This window comes from Liolophura sinensis, chromosome 9 (genome assembly GCF_032854445.1).
Source record: "Liolophura sinensis isolate JHLJ2023 chromosome 9, CUHK_Ljap_v2, whole genome shotgun sequence".
Taxonomy (NCBI): domain Eukaryota; kingdom Metazoa; phylum Mollusca; class Polyplacophora; order Chitonida; family Chitonidae; genus Liolophura; species Liolophura sinensis.
Genome location: NC_088303.1, coordinates 23544538 through 23568717, shown reverse-complemented (window position 1 = coordinate 23568717; position 24180 = coordinate 23544538). Strand labels below are relative to the sequence as shown.

General features: G+C 39.3%; 1 protein-coding gene across 3 annotated transcripts; it reads right to left on the bottom strand.

Annotated features, from left to right (window-relative positions):
• Positions 1-1109: 1109 nt before the first annotated feature.
• Positions 1110-18964, bottom strand: LOC135474765 (E3 ubiquitin-protein ligase MIB2-like). Of its 3 annotated transcripts, none has more exons than XM_064754356.1 (17): positions 18842-18964; positions 15480-15798; positions 14410-14581; positions 12340-12446; positions 11556-11756; positions 11056-11195; positions 10419-10526; positions 9110-9214; positions 8579-8768; positions 7555-7691; positions 6592-6740; positions 5880-6036; positions 4904-5058; positions 4231-4357; positions 3250-3352; positions 1719-1828; positions 1110-1466 (listed from the first exon to the last, which is right to left on the bottom strand). In XM_064754356.1, exons 2-17 carry the CDS (start codon positions 15700-15702, stop codon positions 1278-1280), a joined length of 2373 nt encoding a protein of 790 aa, XP_064610426.1. In that variant the 5' UTR covers positions 15703-15798; positions 18842-18964; the 3' UTR covers positions 1110-1277. The 3 variants fall into 3 exon arrangements, with proteins under 3 accessions (XP_064610426.1, XP_064610427.1, XP_064610425.1); XM_064754357.1 differs by having other exon boundaries at positions 15480-15814; positions 18842-18870; XM_064754355.1 differs by lacking the exon at positions 18842-18964 and having other exon boundaries at positions 15480-16013.
• Positions 18965-24180: the final 5216 nt, after the last annotated feature.

The following is a 24180-nucleotide window of genomic DNA, read 5'->3' as shown; positions in this document are numbered from 1 at the left end:
TCATTATCACCTTGTGTGTAGCTAAGATCATTGTCAAAGCACAGGTACTTCGTCATTCATGATCAAGCCACAAGGTCACAATCAAATAATTTTTGTAACACTTCGCATCTGCTTTATAAGATAAAGACCACTATCAAAACACTTCACAGCTATAGTTTAAACAACAAAAGGTTATTAAAATCAAAGCATGTTAATATAACAAAGGTCAGAATCAAATTATGGTTATCACAAATCATTTCTAGGTAATAGTGTAAAGGCTGCCATCAAATGTTTATAACACGCCATCACTAGTTTATGTAACAAAACCACCATGAAGGCATGTTTACAACACGTCAACACTATGTAGCAAATACCACCACGAGGGTATGTTTATAACACGTCTTCACTAGTCTATGTGTGGCCAAAACCACCATGAAGGCATGTTTATAACATGTCAACACTAGTCCGTGTGGCCAAAACCACCATGAAGGCCTGTTGCAACATCTCAACACTAGTCTATGTGGCCAAAACCACCATAAAGGCCTGTTGCAAATCTCAACACTAGTCCATGTGGCCAAAACCACCATGAAGGACTGTTGCAGCATCTCAGCACTAATCTATGTGACCAAAACCATCATGAAGACAATGTTCACAACACCTTAACACTAGCCTATGTGGCCAAAACAACACAGAGGGCAAGTTTACAACACGTCAACACATATAACATTTTACATCAGCTAGTAAGATCACTACTAGGGTTTTCATAACATGGCATTTCTAATCCATATAGCAATGACCACCAGCAAGACATATTTATATCGCGTCTTCTCAATAGTTCATATAGCAATATAATACAAGACAAAGACCACCGCCAAAACTATGCCTATATATCAAAGTATGTTTATAGCATGTTTTTTTTATATAAAAACGACCATCGTCAAAGTATGATTATAGCATGTCTGTTTATACAACGAGGACTTTATGGAAAGTCAGCACACGTATCACCAAACACAAAATAGCATCCGTATAATAACAGGAAATTTATATAACTGATAAATATATATATATATATATATATATATATATATATTCGCTGATATAATGTGTAAGTATGGCAAAAATCAAAGCATGCCTATTACCCTTTAATGATGATCTTTCAAAGTTGAAACTCAAATCTTCAGTAATTATCATGGCATCGTGTGAGAATCGAAGGAGAGCCATCAATGTAATAGTGTACGTATAAAAACATATGGAGTCCTACAGACTCTCAATCGCATTGTGGCCAGACGACACCACTTTTACTTTTTGTGACAAGATTCAGCAGAGCGGCATATTGCGTCTCTTATGCGTGGGTCGTTGATCAAGTCCATGGGGGTCTTGCCCTGGTGGTTACGGTGTGTGAGGCTGGCCCCATGCTGTACCAGGTAACAGGCGATATCAGCTCCAGTCTGACTCTCATTCTGGGTCATGTTCAGCTCAGTTCGGATCTGAAAGACACAGACGTGTGCACTTATATGCTTTGCCTACTCATTGCTAAAATTTACATTATTGCCCTTAGCTAGATGAACTGCTTTGTGGCATGCTGTACATACTATACATTATCACCTAAGTAGGCAGTTTGCTGTATTCTAGATGGTATATGCAGCTTGCAGTTGGTAGTGTATACACAACCATCGTTCGTGAGGAATTCAGCTTGACAAGTGGTCATTCGTGTGATTAATTGATCTTTTGATACTTACTGCTTTGAGTATGGGTATGGCCGTTTCAATCTCCGTGGTAAAGTGGTGCCTCATTAGGGCCATGTGTAAACAAGTGTCACCGTCTTGATCTTCAGCAGTCAGGTCAGCGCCTGCACACAAGTAATGATAAGACACGAAGCCTTGCAAGATCCAGCACAGAATCCTACAGACTGCGACAAATCATTGTTTACCGATGCACAATGCGTCACACAAAACAAAATGATTCACTAAGACATACGGTACAGAAATCAACAATAAAACTTGAAGACTAGGAAAAGTCAATGCTGTGATACATAAGAACCTGGGCCCGATGTCTGATACAAGCTACAAAACCAAACAAGAGGGTTGGTATGACTGTTGCGCATTGCAAGTTAGCGTGACCATTACGTTGGAAAACAAAAAGGTTGGATAATGTAACCTCAACACATTACATACTACCGACACCTTTGCCTTAGAAAACAAGACGGTTAAGTAGTGTTGTATAACCTTCACCATGCATGTACAAGCTAGCAAGACCCTTACCTTTACCAAACAAGAGGGTTACGTAGTGCAGTCGAAAGGAATGACTTTGATTTATAGCAAACAGTATGGATATAGTATTTACATGTCTTGAATTTGAGAAACGAAGAGTTCATTTTAATATATCTACTGCTGCATGCATTCGCATTAAATCAGTCACTTGCCTACTATTTAACTGAATACTCGGTTTATTAATATCCATAAGCTATCGGATCAACGGGTCGGTTATTTGTGTCTTTTAGATAAAGACATTAAACATAGCTACATATGTGAAGTGACTGGCTTGATAAAATGAAGATACAGAGAGGCATGACCTTGTAGTACAGATACAGTACTCGTATCTCTTATCTGGAGATCAGAAGGAGGCTCAGCAGAGGTATGACCTTGTAGTACAGATATAGTACTCGTATCTCTTACTTTGTAGTCAGATGGAGGCTCAGAAGAGGTATGACCTTGTGGTAAAGATATAGGGCCTAGCACTCGTATCTCTTACTTTCTAGTCAGGAGGTACAGGAGACGTATGACCTTGAAGTAAACAGTATAGATATTACTCGTTTCTGTTATGTTTGGGCCAGAAGGAGGTTCACAAAAGGTATGGCATTGAAGCATACAGTATAGATAGTACTCGTATGTCTTACCTTGAGATCAGATGGAGGCTCAGAGGAGGTATGACCTTGAAGTATATAGTATAGATAGTACTCGTATCCATACTTTGGGGTCAGGAGGTACAAGAGACATATGACCTTGAAGTAAATAGTATAGATATTACTCTTATCTGTTATACTTGAGCGAGAAGGAGGTTCAGAAGAGGTATGACATTGAAGTATACGGCATAGATGGTATTCGTATCACTTACCTTTGGATCAGAAGGGGGTACACAAGAGCTATGACCTTGAAGTAAACAGTGCAGATATAGTTCGCGCACCTCTTACCTTTGGGTCAGAAGGAGCTACACAAGAGGTATGACCTTGACCCATAGTAATGGCATACTCATAGTAGGCCCATCTATTACCTTTGCTAACAAGAAGTGTTACAACATCAGAGTATCCTTGAGACACGGCCAACAAGAGTGGTGTAGCTCGTTGGTTATTTCGGCTGTTGATGTCCGCTTGACCCTGACGAATAAACATTCAACAACGATAGATACCGACTTGTTTTCATCTTTTAATATACCGGTATTCATTTACAGGAATCTTCACTCGAGTTCTGGATAGTCTGGAAATAACATTTACTTGCAGTCTTATTTATTTTACAAATTTTATTCGTACGATAAAAAAAAGGACAATGATGTGCTAAACCCGCAAGGAAAAGTGTTATGATATTTACACGTATGCGATATTATTGGAGTTTAATTGATGTGTATACACGGTAAGTATGCACAGTGGAGTACATATTAGGAATGTGTTTTTCGTTTCACATGTTAGTTATTTTATATTGTATCTACGCACTGCTGCAAAATGACATTTATGTCAAGCGTACACTTGCATGCGGATGAGAATCCAAATCAACTCTAATACTAAAAAAAGTCTTTCTCATAAAAAGTTTTACCCATTCCATTTTAGTTTCTCTTCGATGTAACTCGAAGTTAGGTAAGCACACATCAATTTCAAAGTAGATAATTTAAAATATCTATATTTAGGGATGTATCAGCAAATTGTACAAGATTAATGATAGGTTATGAAGTGTTCGTGTAATGGCAATTGATTGTGACGATAATTTATCTATACACCGTACAAGTCATTTATTTCATTAACAGACATTATGTTCAAGATATTTCATTTCTGGACAACGGTCAGGAAAACCAACAACCAGCGTATGTACCTGACCAACCTCCTGACTCCATTTTCAGACACAAGTTTTTTTGTGTCCCGCAAAATCATACGAAGACTGATATTCCAGTATATATACATGAGACACTAAAATAATATGAAGCCATTTAACGTTTTTATAGGCTACAAATAATTTCATTATCTTTAGTGGTTTTGGTACTTACTACGGTGAGCAACGTCTCACAGATTTCTTTGTGGTCATTAAAAGCAGCCAGATGCAGGGCAGTAAACCCATCTTCTTTCTTGACGTCAACAATTTGCCGACTTTTTTTCAGAATCTCCTTTGTTGCTCTGCCCCAAAAAAGACAGTTAACAGACATTTATTATTTCATAATACCGTGTGTCTTATCACACGAAAAATTATCTGTTTCTTCCACATACAGAATATAAATATATTGTCCACTTCCTGCAGTCTATCCATACAAGGGGAGCAATCGGACAATTAAATAACATTTTATTTGAGTCCCAGTCCAAAAGTCTGAAAACACCAGAGGCAATTCACCGTATAAGAAGAAGGATTATCACCGTGGTATGTATAATAAGGTATACTTATAACAATTCTATCCTTCTGGCTCTGTTCTTCAAAGCTATTTTCAGTATTTCCCTCATTATGACAGCAAAGGTTCCACATTAAAATCTAGATATCTACTATAACGGGGAGGTTTACCTTGTCATTTTGAGGCGCAGCACCTGCTTTCATGCCATGTTACCATGGGTATCTGTTATGCTCAACTTTAATATTTTAAAACTGTGTAACATATCTTCGTATGGCGATACCAGTTCTAAGAACTTAAAATATTTTATCAGGAGAAGAATGAGTAGGACTCATTTACTCACAAGTTACTCCCCTTCAATGCTGCTTGGTGTAGAGGATTAAATCCTCTGTTGTTTTGGATGGTGAAGTCGATTCCTGGATAGTTCACGAGCAGTTCTATGATCTCGTCGTTCTCTCTCCCGATGGCATCGTGAAGTGCTGTATCGCCATAAGTATCCTGATAAAAAGATATAAAAGTACAACCCCTAAATATACATATATTTTCTTTTTTTACCAGAGCAAATCTTAACAAACAATTAAGATATCAAATTTTATATATAACATTGTCTGGGTCTAGTGTGGACACCTTTTCCAAGCATACGTATTTGTATACTTATTTTATTTTATTTCATTTGATACTTTACACCCTGCTAAATAATATTTCACTTATATATGTTTTATATTTATGTCAGGAGCATTTGTGGAGGAAATATTCATATTGGTTACATATGATTCATTTTTGCTTGGTGTTTAACGCCGTGCTAAAGAATGTTTCACTTATATGACGGTGGTTAAGGCACTGGATGAAGGAACCTAGAGTGCTTGGAGTAAACCCCCGCCATTCCCTAGATACCTGACAAACTTCATTAAAGCCCTAGCAGAAATAGCGAAACCTGGATTCGTACATGCGACTTCAATAGCCAAGGGCACAAAAGTCTCAAGCCAGCGCTTTAAACATCTGAGTCCGTGTTGCTAATCACCAGTGTTGAGAGATTTTAAAGCCACTGGGATATTTTCAAAATTTAACTGCATTCATACACATCATTCATCGAAAGAACAGAAACCAAATGAATAGTACACACAGTGAACCTGTAATGGAATAAAGGCGTTATTCCTCAAAACGTCTTCAAGCAAACAGGTCGGATAAGAAAATACCCGCGACATGCAACAGGAACGAATGTGGGTTGCCTCACATCCTCTCAGCAATGCGTACAACGTGTTTGTCGAAATAAAATAAAGATAATAACAACCTCACCATACTGTAATAGGCCACTGTACCTGAATGTTGGCATTGCACTTATGTTTTAATAGAACTTTCACACACTGTGGGTGTTTTTTGTTGACTGCCATGTGGAGAGCAGTGGCGTGTCTCTTGTTCTGGACATTGACATCAGCGCCCTTTTTGAGTAGAAGCTCCACTATTTCTGGGAAATTTCTGTCAATAACCAAGAAAATACAGGTCTACATTGATCAAATGTGGCCAAAAAAATGTTGCTTATTTTGGGGCATCTGGCCTGCAGTTCCTCCAGCTGAGCAATGGTGTCACACGTTCGTATGCAGTTTCATTTGGTGTTAAGGTAACACATGATTTAATCTTCACTGGTCTCTGGCTACTTTCCTCCACCCATAAACATGCCCGATGTCATAAAAATGAAACAGTGCAGTGGTGAATCCAAGCAAATGAATAAATAGAATATAATTTTGATATACTGAAATTAGATTAACATTCAATAAACTGCTTCCGAAACTGCCAAGAGGACAATGCTATTCCCAGTTTACTGACACTTTAAAATTCATCAACTTTAATGAAGAACATTACATTATCGAACCATTATTTGCCACGAGTCTGTCGATCACATAATAAAAAGCCTGTATAAGATGTAAAAATGTGTGAGATATGAAGGTGTGCGTGCAAAATTTGAAGGCGCACGCAACATTTGAAGGCATGTGTGAGATTCGAAAGTGCGTGTAAGACGATGGCACTTCATACTTGTAGGCGGAAAGGTGGAGAGGCGTATCCCCGTCTTGGTCTTGCACGTTCGTCTTAGCACCAGCCGTCAACAATATCTGAACGATGTCCATGTGACCCTCATGACAGGCCACCTGTAGAGCAGTCAGATTGGAACTCGTCTGATCCACCTGACCAACACCAACCACACCAACAGGAGAGGAAATAAAAAATGCAATCGCAAAAATCAGTATCTTTGCATCTTTGAATTTTGTATGCCAGCAACCAATGGGTTATCAATGAATGTTTCGTGTACATTCCGCATTTTGATAGACAAAGAAAACTAGCTCAGGACAAATTAAAACGCAGATCTTTTCATAGTTTCTTTTAACTTGTCGCCTCTATGTTCAGCTCTCTATAAAATCCCTTATAATCAGTACTAAAATTTCCTTCAGTCAATGACAAGTAACACCACAAGCTCTACACATGGATATGTTGAACGTCTGTATTGACATCACTGACTTGGCTGATGTCACAATTGTTCGAAAACAAGAGAGATATTGGATAATAGGCGGAACCCAGTATGTTTGACGGAATGAGAACAGCTATCTAAACTCGATTCTAAACTCTGCTTCTGATACTGCCATGGTCGAAACTGTTTTCAAGTCTTGGTATAATATAACTTTAATAAATAAAATTTATTTTATCTTGAATGTAATTTTATATGATCCTGTACTGTCAACACACGATTATTAAAACTTATTAAATTATTAATTATTAAAACAAAGCAATTATTCTTTGTCCAAATTAGCTTATACCGTGGGTAGATACATGTATGTATTATTTTTCTGCGACATACAACCCACCCCAATGGGCATTCAACTTCAGCATCTCCAGGTAGAAGAAGTCTTTCTCCCTTTTAAGAACAGTATATACGCCTGCCTCTCATTAGGATGCTACTATACAACTGGAAGAAAAGTTCTACATTTTATCTCTAGATCTCACGTTTTCAGGGAACTTGGCGACGAACTCACGGACGGCCTCTGTGTTACCTTTAGCAGCCTCTTTTACTAGCCGCTCCGGAGCAGGTGCAAGCGTTGTGAAAACGCTTTTCATGACCTTCAGTATTGTTTTCAGTGCACCTACACATACAACAGTAGACATATACGCCCTGAATTATAGGACTGTTGTATTTCAGCTAGGTTTCAGTATTAAGTAATCAACGGTTATTTTTACAATCATATCCATTTAACACTTTCTCGCCCAGTCTGAGTAAAGTGTTGTGTTATCATCTTGAACTTCAAAAAGGCTTACATATCACCCTATATTGCAAACCAAACAGCATAGCAAGATTTGAAAACAAAAACACATTGGTGGTTAGCTAGGCACACACCATAAGCTTTGCGCAAGGAAATGTTGTCCTCGAGAAAAATGCTTATTGTGACTCGAAAATGCAAAACACGTATCCAAATATATGTAAACAGGCAACTCTAGCAGGATTTGTGGAACGTCAGCCGAAAATGTAAAACCATATCAGCGATTGATTACAGTGGTCTGTGACCTCTCACACAGACATGATGTGTTCATTTTTCAACCACAAGAGAGTGGCTAAATTCGTTGTAGCCATGTTACTCAGTGATGGGGTACGGAAAAATACGGTGTCAGTAACCCCCACACAGCCTCGGCTACATTATACGAAAATATACACTTCCCCTTTCGTGACCGTTGCTGTGCAATGAAAAAGTACACTATTTCGTCTGATGTGGGATATCACCATTTAGCGTACTAATTTAGTCAGAGGTGGGAATCCGACTCCTGCGCTTTGCCGATTTGCTTGATGCTAAGCAACATACTGCGAATACACGTTTGCAACGAGTATCCAAATTTCCCCTTTATTTGCAGTTTTTCTGCTTTTCTTTCTGGAGGGATAATTATGAGATGGAGAAGGAGGAAACTGTTTGCTTGGAAGTGGCCATTTAACAGTGACTTTCTTCCTAACAATATCTACAGAATTATACAAAGCGCAAACCTGTATCGTCGTCGTCGTCGTCGTCGTCGTCGTCGTCGTCGTTGCCGCCTAAGGTATTGTTGATTTCCTCGGCGCCTGGTCGCACCAGAATGCAGCATGACGGGTTGAAGGTCCACACTTGTCCTTGAACCTTGACACGGAGGTCACCTGTGTCATACACTTTTACCACGCGCCCCTCCTTGTTCAATGTCTACAATGACAAGGATTATACGGTTGAGGAAAGATGGTGTCGGACTTTAGATAAAGAAGGTGCATATGTATCAAGTACATAAAAAGAAAGGTTAAAATAGAGTTTTTTACGCCATCATCAGTTCCTGCCTCCTATCACTGTGTACACAGTGACCATGGCGTTATTCAAGTCTTCTTACCATGACGTACACCCGTCGGACTGACCGTCAAAATCATCCACACATGCATGGAGAAAGCCTATAATGATCGCTGTTCTACACCTTGACAGCTAGCAATAATATTAACTTTAAAGTTTCAAGAATATGTAAAACAATGAGCTTTTTTCAAGGTAAATTTTCTCACTGATCTCATCACTTCAATCCATCCTCCATGGCCCTCCTGTTCGTTCTTCACTTTCTCCACATCATCTAATATGCGAACCACGTCATTCACGGAGAACGACTGCACCTATAGCCACAAAAAGTCATATGCAGAGGTATACAATCTTATGTATAATCAATATGTATGTATGTATGTATGAATGTATGCTTGGGGTTTAACGTCATACTAAGTAACATTTCAGTCATATGACGACGAGGAGTCATTGGGAGTGTGTACATATATTGGGTCTTGTTGAGGGAGGGCGAATCCTTGCCGCCAAAGTGCTTCCTTCACTGACGTATCATGTTGAAGAGACCAGACATGACACCCCACCTCGTCACATTACACTGACACCGGACAAACTAGTCATGTTTCCTTGCTCTAACCTCTTACATCTGAGCAAGTATCATTTTTGAAGTCTTTGATATGAACCGACCCGGTTCTGATCTCGACTTCGAGGCGGACGCTCTAACCATTAGGTCACCGAAGCGATCTAATGCTCTTAGTCCTGCTTATATAACTAAGGTTGAAGGTAAATGATACCCTCAAATATATGAATGCATGCGTTTATCGATTTTCATGTTAAATGGCGTACCGAACATAGCAATATTGAAGCCATGTGGACATAGAATGTTTCAGTGTAATCACGCCAGAGAAAGGTGCATGAAACTTTCTGCCAGGCAATGCTTTTACTAATGTGTCATGATTATACTAATAGAACTTTCCTTCTTCGGTATAGATTGGACATAGCACATGCTTGCCTCAGATCGTTATGTCTTTGTTTGACTGGTGTTTAAGAGGTGGATACCTTCGCAGTGGCGGGTCGAGTCATAACGCTAGCCCATTGCGGTAAGTAAGTCACAAGATTTCCAGCAAATCATCTAAGCAACTTTGAATAGCCAGATCCCAACGTGCCATGGTCTGGTATTAGCTTACGGATTTTCTACTTCAGTATATTCGCAAATTATGTGTGGTTAATGAACGGAAGGTTGAGGTGCTCATCTTCATTGTTTTATAGTTCTGAAATTAAGCGGCCTAAAGCGGCCTAAAACTTCCGGTGAATATAACGCTTTGTTCTGATACATCAAGGAACATGGCAGATGACTCATTGTGACTAAAATCCTCCCGATACCACCTGTACCACCGATACACTGCACCGATGAGTGCTTCCTATATAAATGTTATGAAATTCTCATCCTGCAGCACCTAGTGCCTTCAAGTACATTACATATCCGTTCAATGAACAACTTCACTACAACGACCTGAGTGTTGTCACATTCATTCTATATACCTTTGTCAAAGTTTCTGGATGCAACCACCATCTGGTTAGTCCCTCATAACGCACTATAACATCCCCTTGAGTGCTCACATCATGAACAGTGCCTATCTTACCAATGTACTGAAAAAAAGTAAGAGTATCCGGTTTATATGCACTGCAATGGCAACAATCTATAGTACCGTTGCATTGTAAAGGACTTGACATCTCACTGTTATGTACCCAGAAGCTTAATTAATTCTTGTAAATACACAATGCACTTTGTCAGGAGGTTAAAAATTACACACTATTAGCAAATATTTCACGAACATTAGACGCATTCGAACGTCTTCTCGTGCTAACGGAAACGTTACATTGCAGATGTACTGAAGTTCCATTGCAGACGTACTTGTATAATACGAAATTACCGTTCTTACGAACTGAAGTCAAAGCAAAAAGTTACAGTGCGAATATGCTAAAATGACAAGAAGTTACAGTACAAACGTACTTATGTAATATGAAATGACCGATATTATGAACTAATATCAAAACAAAAAGTTTTACAGTGCAGATGTGCTAAAATGCCTTATAATGTAGCCACATGGCAGGTGAAACATTATAGATGAAATGACGACAGCTCACATTGTACCATATGCCGTAAAACAGAACTTACACTAGCCATCCTTGGATTCCAGGCACCGTGACCTTCTTGCATAGATTGGAAACGGTCCTTACCCAGTTCAACTTTGACCTTTTCACCGACCTTAAACTCCCGTGGTATTCCACTAGACGGGGCTACTTCTGCCGTGTGATCTGCACAAATCATTCATTTGTCTATTCATTTAACTTTGACTGATATTACAAGCCAAAGGAGAATATTTGTAGTGGACCGCTTTATCTTAAAATTTTTTTCACCACCATTGTCACTTGATGTAAGTTCTGAAGTCAACATTCTATATAAGAACTTTTTAATATTTATTTATTTGGTTGGGGTCTTGACCAGAAGTATGGTGGGAGGAAACCGTGCAGACCCCGGAGGAAACCCACGACTATAAGAATTATCTTGAATCTTTAAATTTGCACTGGAACCACTTCCCCATACAATTAAAGTGGGTCGCACTGTGTGACAGTACAGAAAACGCAGTTGCTTTGAACATTCACTAATCTGCCCACCTAGCACAGGTAGATGGTCTTTGTAGTAAGATCCCCCCGATTCTTCCTCAGTGTATACCAGGTCCACTTTGCCCTCGTGGCCAACTCTGTATCCGTAAGTGGATCCTGAAGGCCACTTCACCTTCACAGCACTCCTCACGGACGTCAGCCCCCTGGCCCAACACCCTACACTTGTCACTTGTCCTATGTTACCTATGCCACCTTAAATGTACAGCAAAATGCAAATTTGCTTACAGGACAACACCCATGCAGGTACTGAAATAAACAGTCTTACCTTGATAATAAAGGCTTTTACTACACGACAAAATAAAACTATCCAGGTATAAGTACATGCATATCAGTTAAATTTATTTATTTGATTGGTGTTTTAGGCCGTTATCAAGAATATTTGACTTATGCGACGGCGGCCAGCATTAAGATGGGAGGAAACCGTTCATAGCTCGAAGTCAAAGTGTCAAAGTATCAAAATCATAATTCAAGTTGCCAATCCGAGAAATGACGAAGTCAAAATCATTCACTTATTAAGAAATTTGAAAGCGTTTTGTCCTCCGATACAAACGCGTAATAAACCAAATATAACAATTAGGCCGTCTTTAAGCTTCAGATACTAAAATTTAACATCAAAAACGCACTAACAACGAAGTAAATAGTGCCAAAGTAATAAGTGGATTATGTAAATTAGGCACAAAGTTATGCAGTTCCAATTGTTCTCAGTGTTTCTACACAACTCGTTCAGCTATTGTATTCGATTTAATAATTCTCTACAGTGGGACTGTAGACTTACCGTCTTGGTCTCCCCATTCCCAATCTGGACCTCTGACGACCTTGGCCCCTGGAAAGATGCCTTTAGCCTGTATCTCTGTACAGCCTTCCCTTTTAGGCACAGCTTCTCTGGAACAAAAGACATTTAGTTGCTGTAACATAATTAATGAAGACGGACAAATCGAACAGGAAATTTTAATTATGGAACGCGCTGAGAGACGTGCGGGTGGAGATAATTCGCAGTACCTCCCAATGTAGTTTTGGACGGATGGTATCATTGACAGTTATAGATTTTCCTAGAGTAAAACAGATGGCCGATGAAATACCATTAACTCACTCTCATTGTCAGTTTTTATATCTGTAAAACTGATGAAAATACTACATAGCTATTACCCATATATAGGTTATCAGTTGTTCAGCACTTGGATAAGAGGTCTAAACGGGAGAAGGTAGAGCCTTCAGTCCTTGACGCTTGGCTTGAGCTTGTTAAGATCAAGGTCGTGTATGCAATCCACCATATCAATACTAAATGCTTATGTGACAGCCAAGCAAGTTCTGAAGCATCCTGCCTTGCGAAAGATACTTCATGACCTTCAGGCAATGTATGTTATTGTTTCTGCGGACAAAGTGTGCATTACTACGATATCGGGTTCTTGTGGAGAAGCTTAATGTCACAATAACTGCCGCAACATAAACGTATTCCATAACGACCTAGACACCGGATGAACTATTTAAAAATATCACACCTTTCTCAAACAGAGGAGTATCGAAGTTCCCATCACGCCGACATACCACAAAAAATGCATAAATCCGAACACAAAGCTCACTTTATTGCGGGGTCAGAAGGCTGTAACACCAAACTTGTATCTACTCCCTTAACGAAAACACTCATTTTTCTTCAATAACGCTTATGTGAAATTAAGGGAAACCATATACCAACAGTGTATATGTATTCAGACGGGTAAAAATTGTGCCTCCTTCTGGCCGACCTATACGTGCTCTCATATGAGTATCACTGTATCAAGAAACTATTAAGGAGTTATTCTTACCAGGCCAGTACTTTCTCATTCACTAAACGGTGTATCGATGATCTGCTGGCTTTAAACAATCCACATATATCAAAGGCTGTGGAAGATATTTACCTACTTCGCTGGATTTAAAGGAAACCACTCTGGTTTCCTCATGGTGCATCTTATCTGACCTATATTTGTACAAATACCAAAATGGTTTATTCTCCCGCAAACATAGACAAGTGATAGTTTCAATTTTGACATTGTAAATTATCCTTGGCGTGTACATATCTCGCCTTGTAGCGTTTGTTAGATCCTGCGTGTTATGTGACGATTTGAATCAACGTCACATGTTAATACTGCAAAAACTAGTGTGTCAAGGTTATTCCCTAAAATGCCTTCACTCGACGTTTCTTAAGTTTTAAAATGAGTTTAATTCTTTGTAAGTAAATATGGACAGAGCGTCCAGAATCTCTGGCGCTCTGCTTCATGATTGTGTCTAATTCCGCGTAACTCGGAGCAAGGGAATGTATTCATCGTGTTGAATTAGATAGCCACGTTGGATATATATAAACAGTTGCAATCAAAGCGCAGCATATTTACATATTTTACAGAGATACATATTTTGTTAGCGGCAACTGATAATCTAACATGGCCCCCGATTTGAACTGATTTCACTTTTTCGCCTAGAACATAACTTGCGTTTTTCCAACATCATTGAAAACCGTTGACTTCTTCTCTTTCATTGATTTCGTGATATTTTCTTAATTCTTTAGTGGCTTGTGTTTTTGGGAATTGGCCTTTCGATTATTGACCTGGAACGTGCTTAGTGGTTGACGGTTGGTATACGAATGTGTGTTTCGATAGATTTTCAACTTCGAAACAGAATTCACGAATTAGGTTTGGAAACTAAACTGGATGCTATGCATAAAATTTCGCGATACTGAAATCTTACCAGTGCTGACACTTCGCGGCAAGACAAACACTGTTTCCTCCGAGTAGCCCAGGAAGACACATCTAACTTTTATACACACTAGAGCATTTGGAAACTGGTATTATCTGAATGCGAATAAAGCACGAACCCTTCAGAAGAGGCTGTGTCAAACCTCTGGAAAGGGTGAGTCAGGTCATGCTTGTCGGCCATGTAGCAAATGGTACACAGATGCGAGTCGGTGCAGACCGTACAGTGCCATCTCATTCCATGGATGACCGGTTCCCCACACGAACCACAGACGATGTTTGGGTGATTGACACCTGCCAGAAAGCGAGATAAACCGGCTTTTACAAAACAGGGAGGCCTACAGGATCTTGGGGGAAGGGAGTATCCAGAGCAGGACGCAGCAAAGGATTAAGAGCAGGCCTTGTAGGTCTAAATGTGGTACAGTGAGTTTAGTAATTTATCTCTAAAATCCTACAATATGACATCAATATCTGATGGTGATCATCATCATCATAATGATTCTCTGCAAATTTTTTAAAATTATTTAGACGAATCTAACAAAATCTGAGTATACTGATTCCGTCTTACGACTGCTTTGAATCATGGTGTCTAGAACGATAGCTCTTTGTTCATTGTTACTAGTGTTAGGGAAAGGCTAATTGTAAGCCATCTTTCAATAAAATTAAACCGATCACAACGTGATAGTTAACAAATGGTCACACATAATCTGCGGTCGCTGTGAGTTCAAGTCCAGCTCATGCTGGCTTCCTCTCCGGTTTTAAGTGGAAAGATCTGCGAGCAAGCTGCGGATGGACGTGCGTTTCCTCCGTGCTCTGCCCGGTTTCCACCCACCATAATGCTGGCCGCCGTCGTATAAGTGAAATTTTCTTGAGCACGGCGTAAAACAACAATCAAATAAAAAAATAAAACAGATCACATGTAATCGATGACCAGCACCTTTTCCTAGGACTGATGTGTAAGATGTTAGCATCAGACGACGTGGTTTGATTCCTAGTTCTGCATATCCGCGAATACAACCTGCATGTCGTCCTGACAAAATTTAAACTTAAAATTTTACTCTGTCAGCTGATTTTTCACTATAAAAAGAATAAACCGCACCCAAAACGCCATAATGTACAGAAGATAAAAGTACCGATAAGTAAAAGTATATAAGTAGGTGTGCAAATTCTTCCGTGAAGCGTTAAACCTTACCTGTGGTTGCATTGTCAAAAATACGTAGGTCACACGCTCCGTTTTGCCCTGCACGGTATGTCCCTCTTCCTCCGGAGTCCCAAATTACAGCAGCAGTTTTCTCTGGCAGATTTGTACTTCCGGGCTTACCTATTTCCACCACAATGCCTAAATGACCCTCTCCACCATCCTGGTTGCCGTATGTCCAGTCAGGACCCCGGACAACACGACACCCCACGGACATGACTCTCGGCAGTTAATCACTGGAAGCTTTTGTTGACGTAAATGCCAGGGAAAGACAATTTTCGTTTAATGTTTTCCGAAATCTTCCACTCTTTTCCTGTTAATTAATAGAACTTTATGGACATAAATATTACAATTGATTTAAACAATCAATGGTCATTTCGTCCGAATAAAATTTAAGAAAGTTTTTTGTACTACTACTAGCGAGCAGTCACACAGACTAACCCTAATTCCTCAACCTTTTCGCATATGAAAGAGTAACTTTCGGTGGAATTTATATGCATTTTTAATTTGAGTTTGGAGAAAAAAATTATGTTGGTTAGGTTGGCCAATTTTACACCGAATAGTGCCTTCAGTATAAGCTTGAATAAAACACCTTGCAAACATGTGAAAAGGTTTAAGAATTAGAGTACTACATAGAGCTAATGACTTATTACACTGTCGTTGCTGCTCTGGTTTTTCTCTCATCCGTAACACTGTCGCTACTCTGGTCTCCATGTTGTGCGTCTTAATTATACTATGGATTGCCCTCACTGAAAGTCATGCAAGTTAAATATAAGTGAACATAACTTACAAAACTTACCAAACCAGACTGAAAATAAAGTCTCTACCCATCCGTTTAAATAAATAAATAAACTATGTCGTGTAGGCCTGAGATGGCATTTAATGTCATTTTAACACTCTCTGTACAATGTAGTTTACATCAGCCCATGTATTGTTAAAATCTAAAACTAACTGCTCCCGATATATGCCTATATAATTGTCTAATGAACTAGTCATCTGAAGGTACATTGAATGCTCCCTGCCTCGCGCAGTCCAGGTATCCGAGCATGTTTTTAGTGTGTTCACCTGTGCCTGGGGGAGACAAGAAGCCACACAGATTCTGTACAGTTCTCAAGCTTTAGAAATATTCACTCTTCATCTGTTGTTTATCTTTAGTTTTAGGTCCACCATTAGCGTTTGACAAAGTTGAAACATGTACTTTTTCGTCACATTTTTTGGTTTCAACTACGCGCTAAACAGGCCGATCCAGTCCATTATCGGTAGGGGTGATGAATTTGTGTAAACTGAAAATAATTCTGTTCTGAACTGTGTGCGGAATTGAGAGCGAATCTAGTATAGAATGTATTAAATCGATTTGAAAATCTGGTCACTGACAGTTTTAAACTATTTGAATTTATCCGCATGTTGTAGATGAGAAACTCTGGAATATTCCATTATGGAGTTAGGGGTTTAGGGTTTTTGTGTGTTTACATTTTATACAAATGTGCGTAGTTGTGCTTGTGGCTTATGTCTAAATTATAGTTATCAAAATGAGAGAAAAATCTTGTTCTTTAAATGTCTTGATTTATGATAGGTTTGGTTGATGGTATTTGATGAACAATACATGTATTGTCTATACAAGTATTGCATAAAAGTGTGAATTAATTAGCACTCGGTGCATTACTTGATTGTAAAGTTTGGATGTTAACTCTGCAGCAGTGATAAATGCATTTCTATATTCTTAAGCTGAAATTACTCAAACAATTTTACATGAACTGAAATTTTCTAATTACTGTCTGATGTAGTATTTTAATGTGATTCTTAGAGTGACAACTTTGTTCATACTTGTATTGTGCTATATTTATATCGAGACCGTAAAAGGTGTTCAATCAAAGTGCACGTAGTTGTATTTTAAAGTGAACATTAAATTTAGAAACTATCTAGTTTTATTGTGATATTTATAATATTTAAAAATAATTGTTTATTGGTCAATGATATTTAATTCATTTAACGCGTTGCAAATGTGTGTATATTGTGTGTAATTGTCAATACAAAATTCTTAATGTGTTTGTTTCTGTGTATTTTTCAGAATACTGAGCTTATCAGATGAAGATAATACACAGTTAAAGAACTCTCTGTGTTATCTGTCGCTGGAGTCATACCATCCTCGTTGTACGGGAATATACAAGGCCAGCTACTCGTGGAGCTCTTGTCCTGTCTCATGTTATGGGCACCGTCACTGTACTGAGCTGTACTGAGGGAGACGAACTGTAACAATGTTTTATTTCTTTGGACAATTGCTTTAGCCCTTGTGTCATTCGACAAGTTGAATTAAGACAAAGCATGTTGATAAAGCAAGTTGGTCACGGTGAAATCTGATCTCTCGGTTGCCATCACTTCACTCTAGGATGAATCGATCTGTTCTTGGCAATACCTAATAACTCCATGGCTTGGTGGAATATGGCAGTTGGCTAGAAGAGCTGGAGACTATGATAGACATGACAGTGTGCAAAATGATCTTTTTGCTTTCCTGAGACTAGTTGATTAATTTTCAAGTGTTATTTCTATGTTTGCCTTTCAATTTTTTCTCAAATATACGAAAAATCCCAAATCTGCGTCCCAACAAACCGACATCTCCGAAATCCATCAATATATACTGTATGTGTCATTGAGTAAGACTATTTCATTTTCATTTTCAGCTGAATATACATGTTTTTCAGGCTATCATACTTTCGATTTTAAAGTCTTCGCTGGAGTAAACATTTGGATTATATATCGGTCATATAGATATAGTATTTTCTAGTTTATTTTCACATATTTGTGTTGCTGGAAACCATGTACTTTAATTCTGCCTGCTCGACGGAAAGGTCTATCTTTGACGATGTATACATGTACGTCACGTGTATGACAGCATGCATACCTTAGGAGGTCTATTGGGCTTACTGTCTATGTTCGTGCATGATACATGACGGTCTGGTGACAACATCAAAAATACCAATAACTTCCTTTTATTATTTATGTTAATTTATACCAGTTAAAAACATTCTTCATTATTTGATGACCGTCAAGATCATAGGTGAAGGAAGTCTGAAACAGTCTGAGCCTATGCAGCCGCACAAGTGAGTTCTGTCTACATAAACTAATTCTCAATCCATTGCGCTTTATTTATAACCTGTTTTTCTCTCTTTTCCTGAAAGTATGCATATGTCATCAGATTATTCTTCAGTTAAAAATAGGTACCTGGATAAACTAAGTTTTAAACTTCTGAAAGTGCCCATAGTCGGCCAACGATATCGAGCCTACATTAGTGGTATCAGAAGCACGAAAAACTGTATTTCTGAAATACGAGTATAAGATTACCTAATCTAAATACCTACCTTTTGTTAGGCAACAACCCTTGTCGATGAGTACAGACGGTTACCAAAGCCGTTTCGTCCGTCAGAATGGCAAGGTTAGAATGACACGAGAGCGCCTTTGTCGGTATGTCTACATAATCTTTGGTATTGAAACGAGGCTAGATGACGTAGGCTAACTGTACGTATTTGGAGATGACCTCAACAAAAAGCTTTGTACCTGCCGAAACGAAAAGTAAATCTGCGTCTTCCTAGAAAACCTTGACTTTTTTACCACGTAGCATTGAACAATGTGGGCATTAAAAGTACGACTTTAGCGGCCATGGTGCCTCGGTAAAAGTAGAGATTTCGGTGTCCAGTACAAACCGGCTTCCAGTAGACCTTATTCATGGCTTCACAAGTTACAGATCAAAATCCAGTTGTGACTTGGACAACACTATGGCTGTTTGTGATCAATATTGTTCTCTTGCGGACTTTGACACAACTATTATCATGACAGGTACTGCTTTCGGAATACTTCCAGAATGCATCCAGCATTTCATGACTCATTTAATAACCAGATAAACTGTTACATGTGGCTATTGTTTATAAGAAACAGAAACCAGACACAACGTTGTGTATGCCCAAAACTTAAGACGGCTTTACAATAACTCATTGTACACTAGGATATATGACCAGAGGGGGTCGTAATTAGCTCCTCTACCTCAGTTTGGCTACTTGCTCGCACCTCATGGAATCAGTTGATACGTTATTTTCTGTTAATTTTATTGGTTCTTACAGCATACAAGTTTAAAGACTCCTTTCCCCACACTGCAGGCCATCACCGGGTCATCCGGCTGCAGAAAATTAGTGAGGTCTTGGACGGACGTAGTTAAAATATGGATGTCAGACGGGTGTAGGACCTTGGCAAAGTCATTTTCTCAAAGCATTACACGGCTCTAAGACATTAACCGCGTTTTAGATAAATGCAGAAGATTGAGGAGGTCATAAATGCAGATTGAAGGGTTCTTCAGCGACTGTTTGATTGATGATGTTTTAGGCAGAAGAAAAGACTTAACAGGGATTGTGTAGCTGTAGAAGACTGATGGAGATTAAAGGTTTTAGATGACTGTATGGCATAAGCTAGGTCATAGGCAGCTGTAGATTGATGACACGTCTGTGTCATATTAGAAGGATCATAACGGGTTGATAGGAGGTAAGAGATTAGCAGTGTCTGAGATGGCTGCAGAATATTTCAGAGGTTTCAGATGCCTGAAGGCGATTGGGTGTATTTCTTAGTTGACTGTTGAAGATTATACATGTCTTTTGGTAGAGGATTAGTGATGTTTGGGAAGGTTGAAGGGCAATGGTTAGGAATGTAAAAGTTCTAGTCTTAATCGCAGTTTTACTCCATAATTCAGACATAGGCTCCCACGTTAATAGTATAAGACATTGATCACAGCTTGTACGTCTAAACCATTTATCCACAGGCAAGGCCTATGTCATTGTATTCTCTTTATGTATTCTTTGCTTTAGTGTAGTTTATCCTACATTCGGAAATCCAACACCTTTAACCTACTTTTTACGGTATGTAGGCCCAATATTTTACCTTTTAGCGGCTGTGAAAAGATTGAAAGATTAAGTCACTTGAAATTACTGATTCTTGGCAAGATAGCGTTCCAGTAATCAATTATCTGATAAGTATACAGTGTTGACAATGGTTTGCAGAAACATGTAGGAGAGCTTCTTTGTCAACATTGAAGTACTACAAACATACAATATCTGGTACATGTCATATGGCGGCATGAATTTGTCCTTAGCTGGTATACTGTGGCTGTAAATTAATCAGGCCTTAAAAGCTGCATGTCAGCTTCATGGTATATGTGGCTTCTATGCAGCTGCAAGAGACTTGTGGATTTTCTCCCACTGGATGCAGGAGATAGGTGACGGCAACACCAATTAGCTGACAGCAACACGAGACAGGTGACAGCAACACGAGATAGGTGACGGCAACACGCTAGCTGACAGCAACACGAGATAGGTGACAGCATCACGAGACAGGTGACAGCATCACGAGATAGGTAACAGCAACACGAGATATAGGTGTCTATAGCTTCTGGAGAATTTTTTATTTGCAACTGTTACAAAAATACACGAGATCATAGACGCCTGAAATCTAGTAATTTCTCTACGGGTTCTTGAGAATGATATTTTCATTTAATCACGCTAGCGATGTCCGACATCATCTACCTTGATTTAGTGATCCATATTAACTCTTCAAACTGATCTTTCCTTCATAAATATGTATAATTCATGGTTCAGTCAGATTCCACATTAGTTATTAACACTGACATTAGTTCAAAAGAACATAAGAGGAGGCTGTAGTGAGAGTATGCGGTGTACAGAATAAAGACGTCCCCCGTCTCTCAGGTGTATTGCCAACGCAAGGGCTTCCCCAGTATACGGTTGAAGTTGTTATGAAGCAGGTGTAGCCGATGAAATTGGCCAAGCTAAAATATTCTTTACTATCCATCCGTCTACTGTATGCCATGAAATAGCTAGACGTAACCATGGCTATTTAACATAATCCTGTCCGACCAATGGAAACGACTCTTACTATCTTCTGGCGGGAAGTCGTATACGGTAAATGACAGTTGTCATGTGCAGACACCTATAGCACTATATACGAAAATCATGCGATTCGATGGCCACGCCAAAGAATTGGAAAGATTATGTGGATTTCAAGGTTTACTGTAGAATTTGTTTAGCACAGCTAGTATCCACAATGAATAATCGTGTTGTGACAGCTCAAAGGCGTGATCTGACGACGGAAAGTAAGACTTCTAAGGAGCCCCTGGACACTTTCCACTTCGTCTTCCCTGACGTTGTTAAAAGGAGAGGGCTATGTCTGCATGCCATGTTCCATGAGATTAAATAAATTAGAAAAGGCTATACGGAAAGAGGAAACCCGCAAACGGGAGAGCGGGGATATTTACAAGGATATTAAAGAGCAGTGGGAAACGAACAAACTGCACTTCTTCCGTCCACATCTTACTTTTGCCAGTTCTTGCTTGATGATGAATATTAGCGAAGACATACTCCCACTTTAACCAATGAAAATTTGTATTCTTCCGCGTAGGCTTTTTTTCCAGACGGAGAGTTCAATGGCTAACTGTCATCACTTTCCACTTGTATACGAATGGTATTTCGACAGACCGAAAACCGGTAGGTTAGGACGGTCTGGTTTGGAGAGACTAGAAGTATACCTTGAATACATCAGAGTGTGTGTATATATATATATATATATATATATATATATATATTTAAACTTATCTAACATACAGCTTGAAAATAGGGGAAGAAGGACTTCTTTCTTCATTTAAGACAACTTGTCTTACACAAATAAGGTGTGCACGTCAGATGTGTGCTTTCCGTGACCCACAGAGTTGTCTCCTTTGACTGACCTTTCCCTTCTTTGAACCTACCTTCCCAGCTTACGTGTGTCATTCATTACCTCAGCGTAGCTTAGTGTCACCAGGGCTATTTAAGGGTCCGAGAGCAACCTGGTGAGTACATAAACTCACCACACTATCACTGAGTAACCATGTAACTAATAATATCAGTACATGTGGGAAAGTTCATCACTAAAGTTGTCAGTGGTCGGTGGTTTATCAATTGTGTAAGGGAAACAATCATGAACATGTTATATCCTCATTATAAAATTCCCTATTATACGTCACAGGTTCTTAAAATTATATCATATATATATATATATATATATATATATATATATATATTATATATATATACACAAACAAAAAACAAATGCATAATCGTAAAAAAAAGAAACGTTTTTGATAGTCACTAAATCCAGTAAAGCTGCGATAACAAAGATGTTTGCCTAATTTATGGACTCAAACATATGACTGCCTTCTGCGCTATAAAGGTTTACCTTACATGAAGTGGTTGTCTCATGGAAGTGTATTCTACTTATGAATATTTGCTAATGTTTCAGGGGAAATAATGTACCCAGCCCGAGGCGTCCACCAGACTGTCCAGTACATTGCTAGGACTGTCAGTCCTCAGCCCACAGAGCACTGTGCCCGGGGGAATAGTCTTGATGTTTATGGAAGTACAGGACTTGGTCTGGCTGCACTGTGCCACGCATGTGGCCACTGACTTGAGGAGACCCGAGAACAGAACTGTGCCGTTCGACTTCTTGTTCTTTCGCTGCTCTAGCAAGTAAAACTTCTCTGAAATAAAACAGGTACCAGACCTTTAGAAGACATAGCCGTTGGTCAGAATTGATAAAATCTTAATTAACGATCAGAGAAATATTAGCGACGTTATTTCATCCATTCCATAAGGGGACTATTTTTATTTATTTATTTGATTTTTTGTTTTACACCGTGGTCAAGTCTATTTCCCTTATACGATGGCGGTCTGCATGATTTCGGGAGGAAAGTGGCCACAGCCTGGAAAAAATACAACCCCCATCTGCAGGTTCATATTCCTTAGAGAACATGCGCCACTCTCTACGTTCGCTTTACATCACTGCCACCATTAACAAAGTTTGCATAGAAATCTTGCACAACGCCGAGGTCACAGGAGTCACGGTGATGACGCAGGAATTTTGTTAGAAATACAAATATCTTTATGAACTTTTGTTTCTAATAATATTTTATACACGTGCATTCTCTTTATCTAAAGTATGCCAAACATGATTCTAAATAACGCCTGAGTGAATTTCGCAAGGACAGCGGTGGTGAGGCTAAGTCTAAACAAGCTTACGAGCGTGACTACACAGATTCCAGAGGCCAAGTTTGTCCAGACGTGGTGGTGATATAAAGCGATCGCACTGAATAGAGACCCTTGACTCATTTTGAAGCGCTAGCACGCTAACAACATGCCGTGGAGGTGACCCAGATGTTATCGTCCAGCAATAACAAAAAAAGTCACGGTCGCAGGGTTGGATTCGAACACTCGAGTGCGTGAGTGAGTGCTTGGGGTTTAACGTCGTACTCAACAATTTTTCAGTCATATGAGTCCTTATGGTGTATGTAATGTGCCTCCTTGTTGCAGGACGGATTTCCACCGCTCTTTTATCTAGTGCTGCTTCACTGATACCACTTACCGAAGGCAAGTAAGCCACCTCGCCCGAGCCATTACTCTGATACGGGTCAACCATTCGTTGCACTATCCCGTTCATGCTGAACGCCAAGCGAGGACGTTACAACTTCCTCTTTTAAAGTCTCAGGTGTGACTCGACCCAGGATTGATCCTGAAGCGGACGCTCTACCAACTGTCGATCACTCGACCCCGTTAGATGTAATCACTTGTCGCGAGGCAGGCAGGCTACAGCATTGGGCTGCCGGCATCCAGAT